Source organism: Drosophila grimshawi, unplaced genomic scaffold (assembly GCF_018153295.1).
Source record: "Drosophila grimshawi isolate 15287-2541.00 unplaced genomic scaffold, ASM1815329v1 contig_986, whole genome shotgun sequence".
NCBI lineage: Eukaryota > Metazoa > Arthropoda > Insecta > Diptera > Drosophilidae > Drosophila > Drosophila grimshawi.
Window position 1 is genome coordinate 107131 of NW_025063845.1, and position 17355 is coordinate 124485.

The 17355-nt window shown below is 36.9% G+C and overlaps 1 protein-coding gene across 1 annotated transcript; it reads left to right on the top strand.

The window, feature by feature from the left end:
- The first annotated feature begins 11556 nt into the window (after positions 1-11556).
- LOC122322860 lies at positions 11557-15093 on the top strand. Its single transcript, XM_043216324.1, has 3 exons — positions 11557-11677; positions 11759-11956; positions 12821-15093. The coding sequence occupies exons 1-3, from the start codon at positions 11557-11559 to the stop codon at positions 15091-15093; spliced, it is 2592 nt and encodes an 863-aa protein (XP_043072259.1).
- Positions 15094-17355: the final 2262 nt, after the last annotated feature.

A 17355-nucleotide genomic window follows, 5' to 3' on the forward strand; every position in this document is an offset into this window, starting at 1 on the left:
AAATTGACGTTTTAAGTTTCTGTTTCCAAATTCAAATGGATGTATCTTCGCCAATAATTGTCAGAAGTTAGAATTTCTTTCAACATTATGAAGCCCTTTTTATATATTTTGATTCTGCATCAAAAGCTGAAAATATGTAGTCTGGAAGTCATTTCGCGAAATTGACGTTTTAAGTTTATGTTTCCAAATTCAAACGGATGTATCTTCGCCAATAATTGTCAGAAGTTAGAATTTCTTTCAACATTATGAAGCCCTTTTTATATATTTTGACTCTGCATCAAAAGCTGAAAATATGTAGTCGCGAAGTCATTTCGAGAAACTGACGTTTTAAGTTTCAGTTTCCAAATTCAAACGGATGTATCTTCGCCAACAATTGTCAGCAGTTAGAATTTCTTTCAACATTATGAAGCCCTTTTTATATATTTTGATTCTGCATCAAAAGCTGAAAATATGTAGTCTCGAAGTCATTTCGAGAAATTGACGTTTTAAGTTTCTGTTTCCAAATTCAAACGGATGTATCTTCGCCAATAATTGTCAGCAGTTAGAATTTCTTTCAACATTATGAAGCCCTTTTTATATATTTTGATTCTGCATCAAAAGCTGAAAATATGTAGTCTCCAAGTCATTTCGAGAAATTGACGTTTTAAGTTTCTGTTTCCAAATTCAAACGGATGTATCTTCGCCAATAATTGTCAGAAGTTAGAATTTCTTTCAACATTATGAAGCCCTTTTTATATATTTTGACTGCATCAAAAGCTGAAAATATGTAGTCTCGAAGTCATTTCGCGAAATTGACGTTTTAAGTTTCTGTTTCCAAATTCAAACGGATGTATCTTCGCCAATAATTGTCAGAAGTTAGAATTTATTTCAACATTATGAAGCCCTTTTTATATATTTTCACTCTGCATCAAAAGCTGAAAATATGTAGTCTCGAAGTCATTTCGAGAAATTGACGTTTTAAGTTTCTGTTTCCAAATTCAAACGGATGTATCTTCGCCAATAATTTTCAGAAGTTAGAATTTCTTTCAACATTATGAAGCCCTTTTTATATATTTTGATTCTGCATCATAAGCTGAAAATATGTAGTCGCGGAGTCATTTCGCGAAATTGACGTTTTAAGTTTCTGTTTCCAAATTCAAACGGATGTATCTTCGCCAATAATTGTCAGAAGTTAGAATTTCTTTCAACATTATGAAGCCCTTTTTTATATATTTTGACTCTGCATCAAAAGCTGAAAATATGTAGTTTCGAAGTCATTTCGAGAAATTGACGTTTTAAGTTTCTGTTTCCAAATTCAAATGGATGTATCTTCGCCAATAATTGTCAGAAGTCAGAATTTCTTTCAACATTATGAAGCCCTTTTTATATATTTTGATTCTGCATCAAAAGCTGAAAATATGTAGTCTCGAAGTCATTTCGCGAAATTGACGTTTTAAGTTTCTGTTTCCAAATTCAAACGGATGTATCTTCGCCAATAATTGTCAGAAGTTAGAATTTCTTTCAACATTATGAAGCCCTTTTTATATATTTTGACTCTGCATCAAAAGCTGAAAATATGTAGTCTCGAAGTCATTTCGCGAAATTGACGTTTTAAGTTTCTGTTTCCAAATTCAATCGGATGTATCTTCGCCAATAATTGTCAGAAGTTAGAATTTCTTTCAACATTATGAACCCCTTTTTATATATTTTGATTCTGCATCAAAAGCTGAAAATATGTAGTCTCGAAGTCATTTCGAGATATTGGCGGTTTAAGTTTCTGTTTCCAAATTCAAACGGATGTATCTTCGCCAATAATTGTCAGAAGTTAGAATTTCTTTCAACATTATGAAGCCCTTTTTATATATTTTGACTCTGCATCAAAAGCTGAAAATATGTAGTCTCGAAGTCATTTCGAGAAATTGACGTTTTAAGTTTCTGTTTCCAAATTCAAACGGATGTATTTTCGCCAATAATTGTCAGAAGTTAGAAATTCTTTCAACATTATGAACCCCTTTTTATATATTTTGATTCTGCATCAAAAGCTGAAATTATGTAGTCTCGAAGTCATTTCGAGATATTGGCGGTTTAAGTTTCTTTTCCCAAATTCAAACGGATGTATCTTCGCCAATAATTGTCAGAAGTTAGAATTTCTTTCAACATTATGAAGCCCTTTTTATATATTTTGATTCTGCATCAAAAGCTGAAAATATGTAGTCTCGAAGTCATTTCGCGAAATTGTCGTTTTAAGTTTATGTTTCCAAATTCAAACGGATGTATCTTCGCCAATAATTGTCAGAAGTTAGAATTTCTTTCAACATTATGAAGCCCTTTTTATATATTTTGACACTGCATCAAAAGCTGAAAATATGTAGTTTCGAAGTCATTTCGAGAAATTGACGTTTTAAGTTTCTGTTTCCAAATTCAAATGGATGTATCTTCGCCAATAATTGTCAGAAGTTAGAATTTCTTTCAACATTATGAAGCCCTTTTTATATATTTTGATTCTGCATCAAAAGCTGAAAATATGTAGTCTGGAAGTCATTTCGCGAAATTGACGTTTTAAGTTTCTGTTTCCAAATTCAAAGGGATGTATCTTCGCCAATAATTGTCAGAAGTTAGAATTTCCTTCAACATTATGAAGCCCTTTATATATATTTTGACTCTGCATCAAAAGCTGAAAATATGTAGTCGCGAAGTCATTTCGAGAAATTGACGTTTTAAGTTTCTGTTTCCAAATTCAAATAATTGTCAGAAGTTAGAATTTCTTTCAACATTATGAAGCCCTTTTTATATATTTTGACCCTGCATCAAAAGCTGAAAATATGTAGTCTGGAAGTCATTTCGAGAAATTGACGTTTTAAGTTTTTGTTTCCAAATTCAAACGGATGTATCTTCGCCAATAATTGTCAGAAGTTAGAATTTCTTTCAACATTATGAAGCCCTTTTTATATATTTTGACTCTGCATCAAAAGCTGAAAATATGTAGTCGCGAAGTCATTTCGAGAAACTGACGTTTTAAGTTTCGGTTTCCAAATTCAAACGGATGTATCTTCGCCAACAATTGTCAGCAGTTAGCATTTCTTTCAACATTATGAAGCCCTTTTTATATATTTTGATTCTGCATCAAAAGCTGAAAATATGTAGTCTCGAAGTCATTTCGAGAAATCGACGTTTTAAGTTTCTGTTTCCAAATTCAAACGGATGTATCTTCGCCAATAATTGTCAGAAGTTAGAATTTCTTTCAACATTATGAAGCCCTTTTTATATATTTTGATTCTGCATCAAAAGCTGAAAATATGTAGTCTCGAAGTCATTTCGAGAAATTGACGTTTTAAGTTTCTGTTTCCAAATTCAAACGGATGTATCTTCGCCAATAATTGTCAGCAGTTAGAATTTCTTTCAACATTATGAAGCCCTTTTTATATATTTTGATTCTGCATCAAAAGCTGAAAATATGTAGTCTCCAAGTCATTTCGAGAAATTGACGTTTTAAGTTTCTGTTTCCAAATTCAAACGGATGTATCTTCGCCAATAATTGTCAGAAGTTAGAATTTCTTTCAACATTATGAAGCCCTTTTTATATATTTTGACTGCATACAAAGCTGAAAATATGTAGTCTCGAAGTCATTTCGAGAAATTGACGTTTTAAGTTTCTGTTTCCAAATTCAATCGGATGTATCTTCGCCAATAATTGTCAGAAGTTAGAATTTCTTTCAACATTATGAAGCCCTTTTTATATATTTTGATTCTGCATCAAAAGCTGAAAATATGTAGTCTCGAAGTCATTTCGAGATATTGGCGGTTTAAGTTTCTTTTCCCAAATTCAAACGGATGTATCTTCGCCAATAATTGTCAGAAGTCAGAATTTCTTTCAACATTATGAAGCCCTTTTTATATATTTTGACTCTGCATCAAAAGCTGAAAATATGTAGTCTCGAAGTCATTTCGAGAAATTGACGTTTTAAGTTTCTGTTTCCAAATTCAAACGGATGTATCTTCGCCAATAATTGTCAGAAGTTAGAATTTCTTTCAACATTATGAAGCCCTTTTTATATATTTTGATTCTGCATCATAAGCTGAAAATATGTAGTCTCGGAGTCATTTCGAGAAATTGACGTTTTAAGTTTCTTTTCCCAAATTCAAACGGATGTATCTTCGCCAATAATTGTCAGAAGTTAGAATTTCTTTCAACATTATGAAGCCCTTTTTATATATTTTGACTCTGCATCAAAAGCTGAAAATATGTAGTCTCGAAGTCATTTCGAGAAATTGACGTTTTAAGTTTCTGTTTCCAAATTCAAACGGATGTATCTTCGCCAATAATTGTCAGAAGTCAGAATTTCTTTCAACATTATGAAGCCCTTTTTATATATTTTGATTCTGCATCAAAAGCTGAAAATATGTAGTCTCGAAGTCATTTCGAGAAATTGACGTTTTAAGTTTCTGTTTCCAAATTCAAACGGATGTATCTTCGCCAATAATTGTCAGGAGTTAGAATTTCTTTCAACATTATGAAGCCCTTTTTATATATTTTGACTCTGCATCAAAAGCTGAAAATATGTAGTCTCGAAGTCATTTCGCGAAATTGACGTTTTAAGTTTCTGTTTCCAAATTCAAACGGATGTATCTTCGCCAATAATTGTCAGAAGTTAGAATTTCTTTCAACATTATGAAGCCCTTTTTATATATTTTGATTCTGCATCAAAAGCTGAAAATATGTAGTCTCGAAGTCATTTCGAGAAATTGACGTTTTAAGTTTCTGTTTCCAAATTCAAACGGATGTATCTTCGCCAATAATTGTCAGAAGTTAGAATTTCTTTCAACATTATGAAGCCCTTTTTATATATTTTGACTCTGCATCAAAAGCTGAAAATATGTAGTCTCGAAGTCATTTCGAGAAATTGACGTTTTAAGTTTCTGTTTCCAAATTCAAATGGATGTATCTTCGCCAATAATTGTCAGAAGTTAGAATTTCTTTCAACATTATGAAGCCCTTTTTATATATTTTGATTCTGCATCAAAAGCTGAAAATATGTAGTCTCGAAGTCATTTCGAGAAATTGACGTTTTAAGTTTCTGTTTCCAAATTCAAACGGATGTATCTTCGCCAATAATTGTCAGAAGTTAGAATTTCTTTCAACATTATGAAGCCCTTTTTATATATTTTGATTCTGCATCAAAAGCTGAAAATATGTAGTCTCGAAGTCATTTCGAGAAATTGACGTTTTAAGTTTCTGTTTCCAAATTCAAACGGATGTATCTTCGCCAATAATTGTCAGAAGTTAGAATTTCTTTCAACATTATGAAGCCCTTTTTATATATTTTGACCCTGCATCAAAAGCTGAAAATATGTAGTCTCGAAGTCATTTCGAGAAATTGACGTTTTAAGTTTCTGTTTCCAAATTCAAACGGATGTATCTTCGCCAATAATTGTCAGAAGTTAGAATTTCTTTCAACATTATGAAGCCCTTTTTATATATTTTGATTCTGCATCAAAAGCTGAAAATATGTAGTCTCGAAGTCATTTCGAGAAATTGACGTTTTAAGTTTCTGTTTCCAAATTCAAACGGATGTATCTTCGCCAATAATTGTCAGAAGTTAGAATTTCTTTCAACATTATGAAGCCCTTTTTATATATTTTGACTCTGCATCAAAAGCTGAAAATATGTAGTCTCGAAGTCATTTCGAGAAATTGACGTTTTAAGTTTCTGTTTCCAAATTCAAACGGATGTATCTTCGCCAATAATTGTCAGAAGTTAGAATTTCTTTCAACATTATGAAGCCCTTTTTATATATTTTGACTCTGCATCAAAAGCTGAAAATATGTAGTCTCGAAGTCATTTCGAGAAATTGACGTTTTAAGTTTCTGTTTCCAAATTCAAATGGATGTATCTTCGCCAATAATTGTCAGAAGTTAGAATTTCTTTCAACATTATGAAGCCCTTTTTATATATTTTGATTCTGCATCAAAAGCTGAAAATATGTAGTCTGGAAGTCATTTCGCGAAATTGACGTTTTAAGTTTCTGTTTCCAAATTCAAACGGATGTATCTTTCACCAATAATTTGTCAGAAGTTAGAATTTCTTTCAACATTATGAACCCCTTTTATATATTTTGATTCTGCATCAAAAGCTGAAAATATGTAGTCTCGAAGTCATTTCGAGAAATTGACGTTTTAAGTTTCTGTTTCCAAATTCAAACGGATGTATCTTCGCCAATAATTGTCAGAAGTTAAAATTTCTTTCAACATTATGAAGCCATTCTTATATATTTTGATTCTGCATCAAAAGCTGAAAATATGTAGTCTCGAAGTCATTTCGAGAAATTGGCGGTTTAAGTTTCTGTTTCCAAATTCAAACGGATGTATCTTCGCCAATAATTGTCAGAAGTTAGAATTTCTTTCAACATTATAAAGCCCTTTTTATATATTTTGATTCTGCATCAAAAGCTGAAAATATGTAGTCTCGAAGTCATTTCGAGATATTGGCGGTTTAAGTTTCTTTTCCCAAATTCAAACGGATGTATCTTCGCCAATAATTGTCAGCAGTTAGAATTTCTTTCAACATTATGAAGCCCTTTTTATATATTTTGACCCTGCATCAAAAGCTGAAAATATGTAGTCTCGAAGTCATTTCGAGAAATTGGCGTTTTAAGTTTCTTGTTTCCAAATTCAAACGGATGTATCTTCGCCAATAATTGTCGGAAGTTAAAATTTCTTTCGTCATTTTGAAGCCCTTTTTATATGACTTGATTCTGCCTCAAAAGCTGAAAATATGTAGTCACGAAGTCATGGCTGAAAAATGGACGTATAAAGTTTCGGTTTCCAAATTCAAACGGATGTATCTTCGCCAATAATTGTCAGCAGTTAGAATTTCTTTCAACATTATGAAGCCCTTTTTATATATTTTGATTCTGCATCAAAAGCTGAAAATATGTAGTCTTCGAAGTCATTTCGAGAAATTGACGTTTTAAGTTTCTGTTTCCAAATTCAAACGGATGTATCTTCGCCAATAATTGTCAGAAGTTAGAATTTCTTTCAACATTATGAAGCCCTTTTTATATATTTTGATTCTGCATCAAAAGCTGAAAATATGTAGTCTCGAAGTCATTTCGAGAAATTGACGTTTTAAGTTTCTGTTTCCAAATTCAAACGGATGTATCTTCGCCAATAATTGTCAGAAGTTAGAATTTCTTTCAACATTATGAAGCCCTTTTTATATATTTTGATTCTGCATCAAAAGCTGAAAATATGTAGTCTCGAAGTCATTTCGAGAAATTGACGTTTTAAGTTTCTGTTTCCAAATTCAAACTGGATGTATCTTCGCCAATAATTGTCAGAAGTTAGAATTTCTTTCAACATTATGAAGCCCTTTTTATATATTTTGACTCTGCATCAAAAGCTGAAAATATGTAGTCTCGAAGTCATTTCGAGAAATTGACGTTTTAAGTTTCTGTTTCCAAATTCAAATGGATGTATCTTCGCCAATAATTGTCAGAAGTTAGAATTTCTTTCAACATTATGAAGCCCTTTTTATATATTTTGATCCTGCATCAAAAGCTGAAAATATGTAGTCTCGAAGTCATTTCGCGAAATTGACGTTTTAAGTTTCTGTTTCCAAATTCAAACGGATGTATCTTCGCCAATAATTGTCAGAAGTTAGAATTTCTTTCAACATTATGAAGCCCTTTTTATATATTTTGACTCTGCATCAAAAGCTGAAAATATGTAGTCTCGAAGTCATTTCGAGAAATTGACGTTTTAAGTTTCTGTTTCCAAATTCAAACGGATGTATCTTCGCCAATAATTGTCAGAAGTTAGAATTTCTTTCAACATTATGAAGCCCTTTTTATATATTTTGATTCTGCATCAAAAGCTGAAAATATGTAGTCTCGAAGTCATTTCGAGAAATTGACGTTTTAAGTTTCTGTTTCCAAATTCAAACGGATGTATCTTCGCCAATAATTGTCAGAAGTTAGAATTTCTTTCAACATTATGAAGCCCTTTTTATATATTTTGACTCTGCATCAAAAGCTGAAAATATGTAGTCTCGAAGTCATTTCGAGAAATTGACGTTTTAAGTTTACTGTTTCCAAATTCAAACGGATGTATCTTCGCCAATAATTGTCAGAAGTTAGAATTTCTTTCAACATTATGAAGCCCTTTTTATATATTTTGATTCTGCATCAAAAGCTGAAAATATGTAGTCTCGAAGTCATTTCGAGAAATTGACGTTTTAAGTTTCTGTTTCCAAATTCAAACGGATGTATCTTCGCCAATAATTGTCAGAAGTTAGAATTTCTTTCAACATTATGAAGCCCTTTTTATATATTTTGACTCTGCATCAAAAGCTGAAAATATGTAGTCTCGAAGTCATTTCGAGAAATTGACGTTTTAAGTTTCTGTTTCCAAATTCAAACGGATGTATCTTCGCCAATAATTGTCAGAAGTTAGAATTTCTTTCAACATTATGAAGCCCTTTTTATATATTTTGATTCTGCATCAAAAGCTGAAAATATGTAGTCTCGAAGTCATTTCGAGAAATTGACGTTTTAAGTTTCTGTTTCCAAATTCAAACGGATGTATCTTCGCCAATAATTGTCAGAAGTTAGAATTTCTTTCAACATTATGAAGCCCTTTTTATATATTTTGATTCTGCATCAAAAGCTGAAAATATGTAGTCTGGAAGTCATTTCGCGAAATTGACGTTTTAAGTTTATGTTTCCAAATTCAAACGGATGTATCTTCGCCAATAATTGTCAGAAGTTAGAATTTCTTTCAACATTATGAAGCCCTTTTTATATATTTTGACTCTGCATCAAAAGCTGAAAATATGTAGTCGCGAAGTCATTTCGAGAAACTGACGTTTTAAGTTTCGGTTTCCAAATTCAAACGGATGTATCTTCGCCAACAATTGTCAGCAGTTAGAATTTCTTTCAACATTATGAAGCCCTTTTTATATATTTTGATTCTGCATCAAAAGCTGAAAATATGTAGTCTCGAAGTCATTTCGAGAAATCGACGTTTTAAGTTTCTGTTTCCAAATTCAAACGGATGTATCTTCGCCAATAATTGTCAGAAGTTAGAATTTCTTTCAACATTATGAAGCCCTTTTTATATATTTTGATTCTGCATCAAAAGCTGAAAATATGTAGTCTCGAAGTCATTTCGAGAAATTGACGTTTTAAGTTTCTGTTTCCAAATTCAAACGGATGTATCTTCGCCAATAATTGTCAGAAGTTAGAATTTCTTTCAACATTATGAAGCCCTTTTTATATATTTTGATTCTGCATCAAAAGCTGAAAATATGTAGTCTCGAAGTCATTTCGAGAAATTGACGTTTTAAGTTTCTGTTTCCAAATTCAAACGGATGTATCTTCGCCAATAATTGTCAGAAGTTAGAATTTCTTTCAACATTATGAAGCCCTTTTTATATATTTTGATTCTGCATCAAAAGCTAAAAATATGTAGTCTCGAAGTCATTTCGAGATATTGGCGTTTTAAGTTTCTTTTCCCAAATTCAAACGGATGTATCTTCGCCAATAATTGTCAGAAGTTAGAATTTCTTTCAACATTATGAAGCCCTTTTTATATATTTTGATTCTGCATCAAAAGCTGAAAATATGTAGTCTCGAAGTCATTTCGAGATATTGGCGGTTTAAGTTTCTTTTCCCAAATTCAAACGGATGTATCTTCGCCAATAATTGTCAGAAGTTAGAATTTCTTTCAACATTATGAAGCCCTTTTTATATATTTTGATTCTGCATCAAAAGCTGAAAATATGTAGTCTCGAAGTCATTTCGAGATATTGGCGGTTTAAGTTTCTTTTTCCAAATTCAAACGGATGTATCTTCGCCAATAATTGTCAGAAGTTAGAATTTCTTTCAACATTATGAAGCCCTTCTTATATATTTTGACTCTGCATCAAAAGCTGAAATTATGTAGTCTCGAAGTCATTTTCGAGATATTAGCGGTTTAAGTTTCTTTTTTCCAAATTCAAACGGATGTATCTTCGCCAATAATTGTCAGAAGTCAGAATTTCTTTCAACATTATGAAGCCCTTTTGGTCGGCAAAAATTCCTCAACTGAACCCTCCACGAGGGTGCCGACTGGAAATAGCATCACAGTGGTCCTGCTAGGTACCGATGCTAGCTAAGACTCGTGCCCTGAACCTCCGAGCATATCGGATACCTGGCGACCTCCGATATTAATCAGCCTTACCTGCACATCGCGGATCTCTGTGCAGGTGGACATCTCTTCTCCGCAGCTCGTGGGAATCGAAATGTATTCCAAAAAACCACAAAAGGAGTCCGGTACTCTTCCAAAACCGGTAGGGAGCAATCCCAAACATGTAGAGGAGGCAGTGGCTCGTAAGCTTGGCCAAAGCGGCAGCATGACAAAAGTGGCGGAAAAGCCTGTTTGTCAAGCCAGCGGCGAGGGTGCAGCTGGTAAAAACCCCGACCCGTCCGACTCCGTGGCAGGGAAGAAAAGCACTAGTGCAGCCAACCTGCCAGCCGGAGCGGGTGCGAAGGGCGATTTGCCAACTACCAGTGCGGCGGCTAAAAGGTTCAGCTATGCCGACCACAGAAATGCTGCAAGCATTCTGAAGCGGCAAAGTGCGAACACTCAGCCAAATCCACCAGCCGAATGGCAAAATAAAGTGATTTGGGCTAAGAAGGTGCTGCCAAACTTCTGTGAGGCTCCACCCCAAAAAGAGCAGAGCCAGGCTAAAAGGCGGCGCTCACAGGAAGCACACGGTCCCGTCGCAAAACGGGCCAAGGTGCAACAGGGAAGGTCCTTTGCTGACATTGCCAAGGAAAGAATCCTTATAGGGATCCTTGACAAGGGAAGCAAGGACGGCAGAATCCCTAGAAATCAGTGGAAATGGGTGGAAGGAGCCCTCGCTGTCCAATGCCTGAAGCTGTTAAGCAAGGCGCCTGGGCCACCACCTGTATGCAGGGATGCTGGGTGGTACCAGGGTAACACAAAGGTTATCGCCTGCCAAGACGCTCGCTCAGTAGAGCTTTACAAAGCTGCTGTAGCAGAACTTGGTGAGGTCTACCCCGGGGCGAAGCTGGTCGCTGTCGACTGGAGCGAAGTCCCGAGCAGACCTCGTGCACGCATCTGGATCCCGGCTTCCCTAAAGGAGCCGGACCAAGTGCTTAACCTTCTGCAACTCTGCAACCCCTCTCTCCCCACCCAAGACTGGAGGGTGGTGAAGATTGAGGCCACCGAGGGGCCAACAAATCAGGCAGTGCTGATTCTTAACAAGGAATCGCTGGCCCCAATTGAAGCCGCCAAGGGCGAACTAAACTTCGGCTTCGGCTCCATTACCGTAAAGGTATACAAATCGGATGCGCCGGCCGAAGGAGACCCTGTTGTCTGCAAAAACACAGCCGAACAGGCTCCTCCTGCGGAGATCGGAGCAACCGATGAGGAGCTGGAGCCTGGCTACACGTCGGACACGTCGACTCTGACTCGGGGCCTTGAGGCCTTGTGTCACGAGTTAGACGAGGACGACAGCAACAACACGGTGGTGAGATAAACCTTCACCACAGTAAAGCAGCATCCGCTGCTCTGATGCTTCGCCTGGCTGGAGGCGGAGACGATATAGTACTAGTCCAGGAACCTTGGGTGATTGGAGGCAAGGTTTGCGGACTAGGAAATAAAAATTATAAGCTATTAGTAGCTGGAAACGAAGGTAAAAAACGTACCTGCATCCTCGCGAAAAAACATCTAAATATTTTTCTGCTCCATAATTTTAGTAATAATGACAACACAGCGGTAAGCCTGGAGCTTCAGTCAGCTTCGGTAAGGCTACTGTCTGTCTACTTGGCCTACGATAGCGCCGGCCCACCACCAGACGAGACTACAAGAACCCTCGTCCAGGAGTGCGAGAAGCACAGCATTGGCCTAATCATAGGCTGTGACGCCAATGCTCTCCACACCCAGTGGGGGAGTACGGGCACAAATCCGAGGGGTGAGTCACTCTTATCCTACATTCTTAATACTAACCTCTTAGTATGTAATACGGGAAATGAACCCACTTTTATTATTAAAAATAGAAGAGAGGTCATTGATCTGACCCTTATCTCACAATCTATGAGCGATCAGCTAATAGGTTGGAGAGTGTCTGACGATCACTCCTTCTCTGATCACAGATACATTGAATTTGAGCTCCTCGCGAGCCATCCAGAACCAGTTCACTTCATAAATCAAAAGAAGGCGAACTGGAAAATTTTCAAAGCCAAACTTGACCGAACCCTTTCGGAACACCCACCGAAAGGCCTGGACAACTTAGCTCATCTCTGCAATCTGACAGAGACTTTTACTTCGGCATGCAATAAGGCTTTTAAGGCAGCTTGTCCTATCAATAAGCCTGTGCACAAGAAGAAACCACCATGGTGGACACCTCAACTAAATATCCTTAGACAAAGTTGCAGGTCTCTCTTTAATGCAGCGAAAGCGCAAAATAACGACCAGCAATGGTCAAAATACAAATCAAGTCTGGCTGAATATAAAAAAGCCTCCAGACGAGAAAAAAGGAAATCTTGGAGAGATTTCTGTACGGATATCGATTCAACTACCGAAGCTGCAAGGCTTAGGAAAGTTTTATCAAAAACCACACCCGCACTTGGTTATCTGAAAAAGGATGACAATTCCTGGTCGGTCTCCAGTGAAGAATCACTGGAAATCCTCCTCAATACACACTTCCCTGGCTGCTCCGAGCAGACCCCGAGGTGCGCAGAAACCAGCGGTATGGAGAGCACAGTTTTGAAGTCTCTTATAAACAAAAATAACATCAAATGGGCAGTGAACAGTTTTAAGCCGTTCAAATCCCCAGGCCCTGATCAGATAAGCACAGTCCAATTACAGAAGGCGGGAAACACAGCCATAAACTGGCTACATGAAATCTTCGGGAAGATTCTGAAGACTGGTTGCATCCCACCCACATGGCTCCAGTCAAAAATAGCCTTCATACCCAAAGCTGGGAAGCCATCGCACACCAGCGCCAAAGATTTCAGACCCATCAGTCTGTCATCTTTCTTGCTAAAGACCTTGGAACGACTTATAAGTCTCCATCTCACAGCATCCATTGACCCCAGGCTTATGTCGGAGTCTCAACATGCCTACAGGAAGGGCAGATCCACAGATACTGCCCACCACTCTGTGATCTCCATTATAGAGAAATCCCTACTTTATAAAGAGTACACCCTTATAGCGTTTCTCGACATTGAGGGCGCCTTTAACAACGTCACTCCGGCAGCCATAACTGCAGCTCTGCTGAACCTGGGGTTTGACACCGGTTTGATGGGCCTGATCAGTCAATTGCTTACTTGCAGGACTGTGACATCCACACTAGGGTCGTCAACTCTCTCCAGGTTCGTGAGCAGAGGTACGCCACAAGGAGGCGTCCTGTCACCCCTACTATGGAACATAGCAATTAACAAATTGCTGTGGGACATGGAGGGGGGCGGCTGCAAAATGGTTGCATATGCAGATGACGTTGCAATAATTTTCAGGGGAAAATACCCACAAACTCTTTGTGACCTCATGACTAGTAAACTTAAAATACTGTCATGCTGGGCTCAAGAGAGTGGATTAGGGGTAAACCCCAATAAAACGGAACTTGTTCTTTTTACAAGGAACTACAAGGTCCCTTCTCTTGTCCCACCCAGACTAAATAATGTAAATCTACTTTTCAAAGACAGTGCCAATTTCCTTGGATTGACACTAGACAGAAAACTAGATTGGAACCTCAATACCCAAACACGGGTTAAAAAGGCAACAGTCGCCCTATATACGTGTAGGAAATCCATTGGGCTGAAATGGGGTATGTCCCCAAATATCGTTCGATGGTTATACACATCCATAACCAGACCTATACTTTTGTATGGCGTCGCAGTATGGTGGCCCTATTTAAAAAAGAAAACCACCCTTTCTAAACTAAACAAGGTTCAGCGTATGGCTGAACTATGCATATCGGGGGCGCTTCGTACCACACCTAGTGAGGCACTTGACGCTATCCTGGACATTCCGTGTCTGGAAAGACAAGGAATGGAAAATGCAACACTTACGGCCATAAGACTCAGAGAATCCCTCGCCTGGACTACTCAGAGCACTGGTCATGCCTCTATCTTAGAAGGGAAACCGACCATCCCTTCTAAAACGGATTACTGCGTGCCAGTAACACAATTGGGAACACCCTTCAACACATACTTCCCTCAAAGGGAAGAATGGGTTCATGGCACCCCCGGTCCACCGGCAACCATAACCTTCTTTACAGATGGCTCGAAGCTAGACAACCGTGTAGGCGGAGGGGTCTACTCCGAGCAACTTAATTTACAGTTATCCTTCAGCCTTCCAACACACTGTAGTGTTTTTCAAGCTGAGGTACTGGCCATAAAGGAAGCTTTAGACTGCCTAGATAGGCTCAAAGTCAGCCCTGGCTATATAAATATATATATTGATAGTCAGGCAGCAATCAAATCAATCAGCTCGATATCTTCCAATTCAATATCAGTAACAAGCTGCCGCAAATCTCTACACGAGATGGCAAAACAGCATGTTATTAGCCTGATATGGGTTCCTGGTCACCAGGACATTGAAGGCAACTGCAAAGCCGATGAGTTAGCTAGGAAAGGTACCATACTGCCGCTCCTCACGGACAAGGAAGGTATTAGTATGCCTCTAGCTACCTGCAAGCACAATATCAGGGAGGAGCATAGGCGCAGGTCATGCGAAAAATGGCAAAATGCCACCTGTGCCCGCATAGCACACCAGACATGGCCAATCATTGATTCCAAGCGCAGCAAAGAGCTGTGCAGTCTGAGTCGGACTAACTGTTCCGCAGTGATCCGGGCTCTAACTGGGCACTGGCTGGTTGGCATTCATGCCAATAGACTCCAGGTGCCACAAAATGACTTTTGCAGAAGCTGCAAAGAGGAGGAAGAAGTTGAATCTCCGGAACACTTTTTCTGCCTCTGCCCAGCACTTGCCAGGAAAAGGCTGGAAATCCTGGGAAACTACTCCCTAAAAAGTTTATCGGAGCTCCGATATATGAGACTGGCCAAGATAGCGAAATTCATAAACGCATCGGGTTGGGCAAATATTTAAATATATGTTGGAATGCTGAAGGCACGACTACAGGAGGAAATCCCTAGATCAACTTTTTCGGTAACACAACGGGCCAAATATGGCCTAAGTGTATCAGCCTACCGGGCTGACAGCCGATATAACCTAACCTAGAATTTCTTTCAACATTATGAAGCCCTTTTTATATATTTTGATTCTGCATCAAAAGCTGAAAATATGTGGTCTTGAAGTCATTTCGAGAAATTGACGTTTTAAGTTTCTGTTTCCAAATTCAACCGGATGTATCTTCGCCAATAATTGTCAGCAGTTAGAATTTCTTTCAACATTATGAAGCCCTTTTTATATATTTTGACTATGCATCAAAAGCTGAAAATATGTAGTCGCGAAGTCATTTCGAGAAATTGACGTTTTAAGTTTCGGTTTCCAAATTCAACCGGATGTATCTTCGCCAATAATTGTCAGCAGTTAGAATTTCTTTCAACATTATGAAGCCCTTTTTATATATTTTGATTCTGCATCAAAAGCTGAAAATATGTAGTCGCGAAGTCATTTCGAGAAATTGACGTTTTAAGTTTCTGTTTCCAAATTCAAACGGATGTATCTTCGCCAATAATTGTCAGAAGTTAGAATTTCTTTCAACATTATGAAGCCTTTTTTATATATTTTGATTCTGCATCAAAAGCTGAAAATATGTAGTCTCGAAGTCATTTCGAGATATTGGCGGTTTAAGTTTCTTTTCCCAAATTCAAACGGATGTATCTTCGCCAATAATTGTCAGAAGTTAGAATTTCTTTCAACATTATGAAGCCCTTTTTATATATTTTGACTCTGCATCAAAAGCTGAAAATATGTAGTCGCGAAGTCATTTCGAGAAATTGACGTTTTAAGTTTCGGTTTCCAAATTCAACCGGATGTATCTTCGCCAATAATTGTCAGCAGTTAGAATTTCTTTCAACATTATGAAGCCCTTTTTATATATTTTGATTCTGCATCAAAAGCTGAAAATATGTGGTCTTGAAGTCATTTCGAGAAATTGACGTTTTAAGTTTCTGTTTCCAAATTCAAACGGATGTATCTTCGACAATAATTGTCAGAAGTTAGAATTTCTTTCAACATTATGAAGCCCTTTTTATATATTTTGATTCTGCATCAAAAGCTGAAAATATGTGGTCTTGAAGTCATTTCGAGAAATTGACGTTTTAAGTTTCTGTTTCCAAATTCAAACGGATGTATCTTCGACAATAATTGTCAGAAGTTAGAATTTCTTTCAACATTATGAAGCCCTTTTTATATATTTTGATTCTGCATCAAAAGCTGAAAATATGTAGTCTCGAAGTCATTTCGAGATATTGGCGTTTTAAGTTTCGTTTCCCAAATTCAAACGGATGTATCTTCGCCAATAATTGTCAGAAGTTAGAATTTCTTTCAACATTATGAAGCCCTTTTTATATATTTTGACTCTGCATCAAAAGCTGAAAATATGTAGTCTCGAAGTCATTTCGAGAAATTGACGTTTTAAGTTTCGGTTTCCAAATTCAAACGGATGTATCTTCGCCAATAATTGTCAGAAGTTAGAATTTCTTTCAACATTATGAAGCCCTTTTTATATATTTTGACTCTGCATCAAAAGCTGAAAATATGTAGTCTCGAAGTCATTTCGAGAAATTGACGTTTTAAGTTTCTGTTTCCAAATTCAAACGGATGTATCTTCGCCAATAATTGTCAGAAGTTAGAATTTCTTTCAACATTATGAAGCCCTTTTTATATATTTTGACTATGCATCAAAAGCTGAAAATATGTAGTCGCGAAGTCATTTCGAGAAATTGACGTTTTAAGTTTCGGTTTCCAAATTCAAACGGATGTATCTTCGCCAATAATTGGCAGAAGTCAGAATTTCTTTCAAGATTATGAAGCCCTTTTTATATATTTTAACTCTGCATCAAAAGCTGAAAATATGTAGTCGCGAAGTCATTTCGAGAAATTGACGTTTTAAGTTTCTGTTTCCAAATTCAAACGGATGTATCTTCGCCAATAATTGTCAGAAGTTAGAATTTCTTTCAACATTATGAAGCCCTTTTTATATATTTTGACCCTGCATCAAAAGCTGAAAATATGTAGTCTCGAAGTCATTTCGAGAAATTGACGTTTTAAGTTTCTGTTTCCAAATTCAAACTGATGTATCTTCGCCAATAATTGTCAGAAGTTAGAATTTCTTTCAACATTATGAAGCCCTTTTTATATATTTTGACTCTGCATCAAAAGCTGAAAATATGTAGTCTCGAA

What these genes read in the sequence shown, in the direction of transcription:
- LOC122322860 (XM_043216324.1), top strand. Translation starts at nt 11,557, where the DNA reads ATGCTTCGCCTGGCTGGAGGCGGAGACGATATAGTACTAGTCCAGGAA. An exon ending in ATTAGTAGCTGGAAACGAAG is followed by an intron (nt 11,678 to 11,758) that starts GTAAAAAACGTA and finishes ATGACAACACAG; the next exon opens with CGGTAAGCCTGGAGCTTCAG. An exon ending in TACGGGCACAAATCCGAGGG is followed by an intron (nt 11,957 to 12,820) that starts GTGAGTCACTCT and finishes TCAAATCCCCAG; the next exon opens with GCCCTGATCAGATAAGCACA.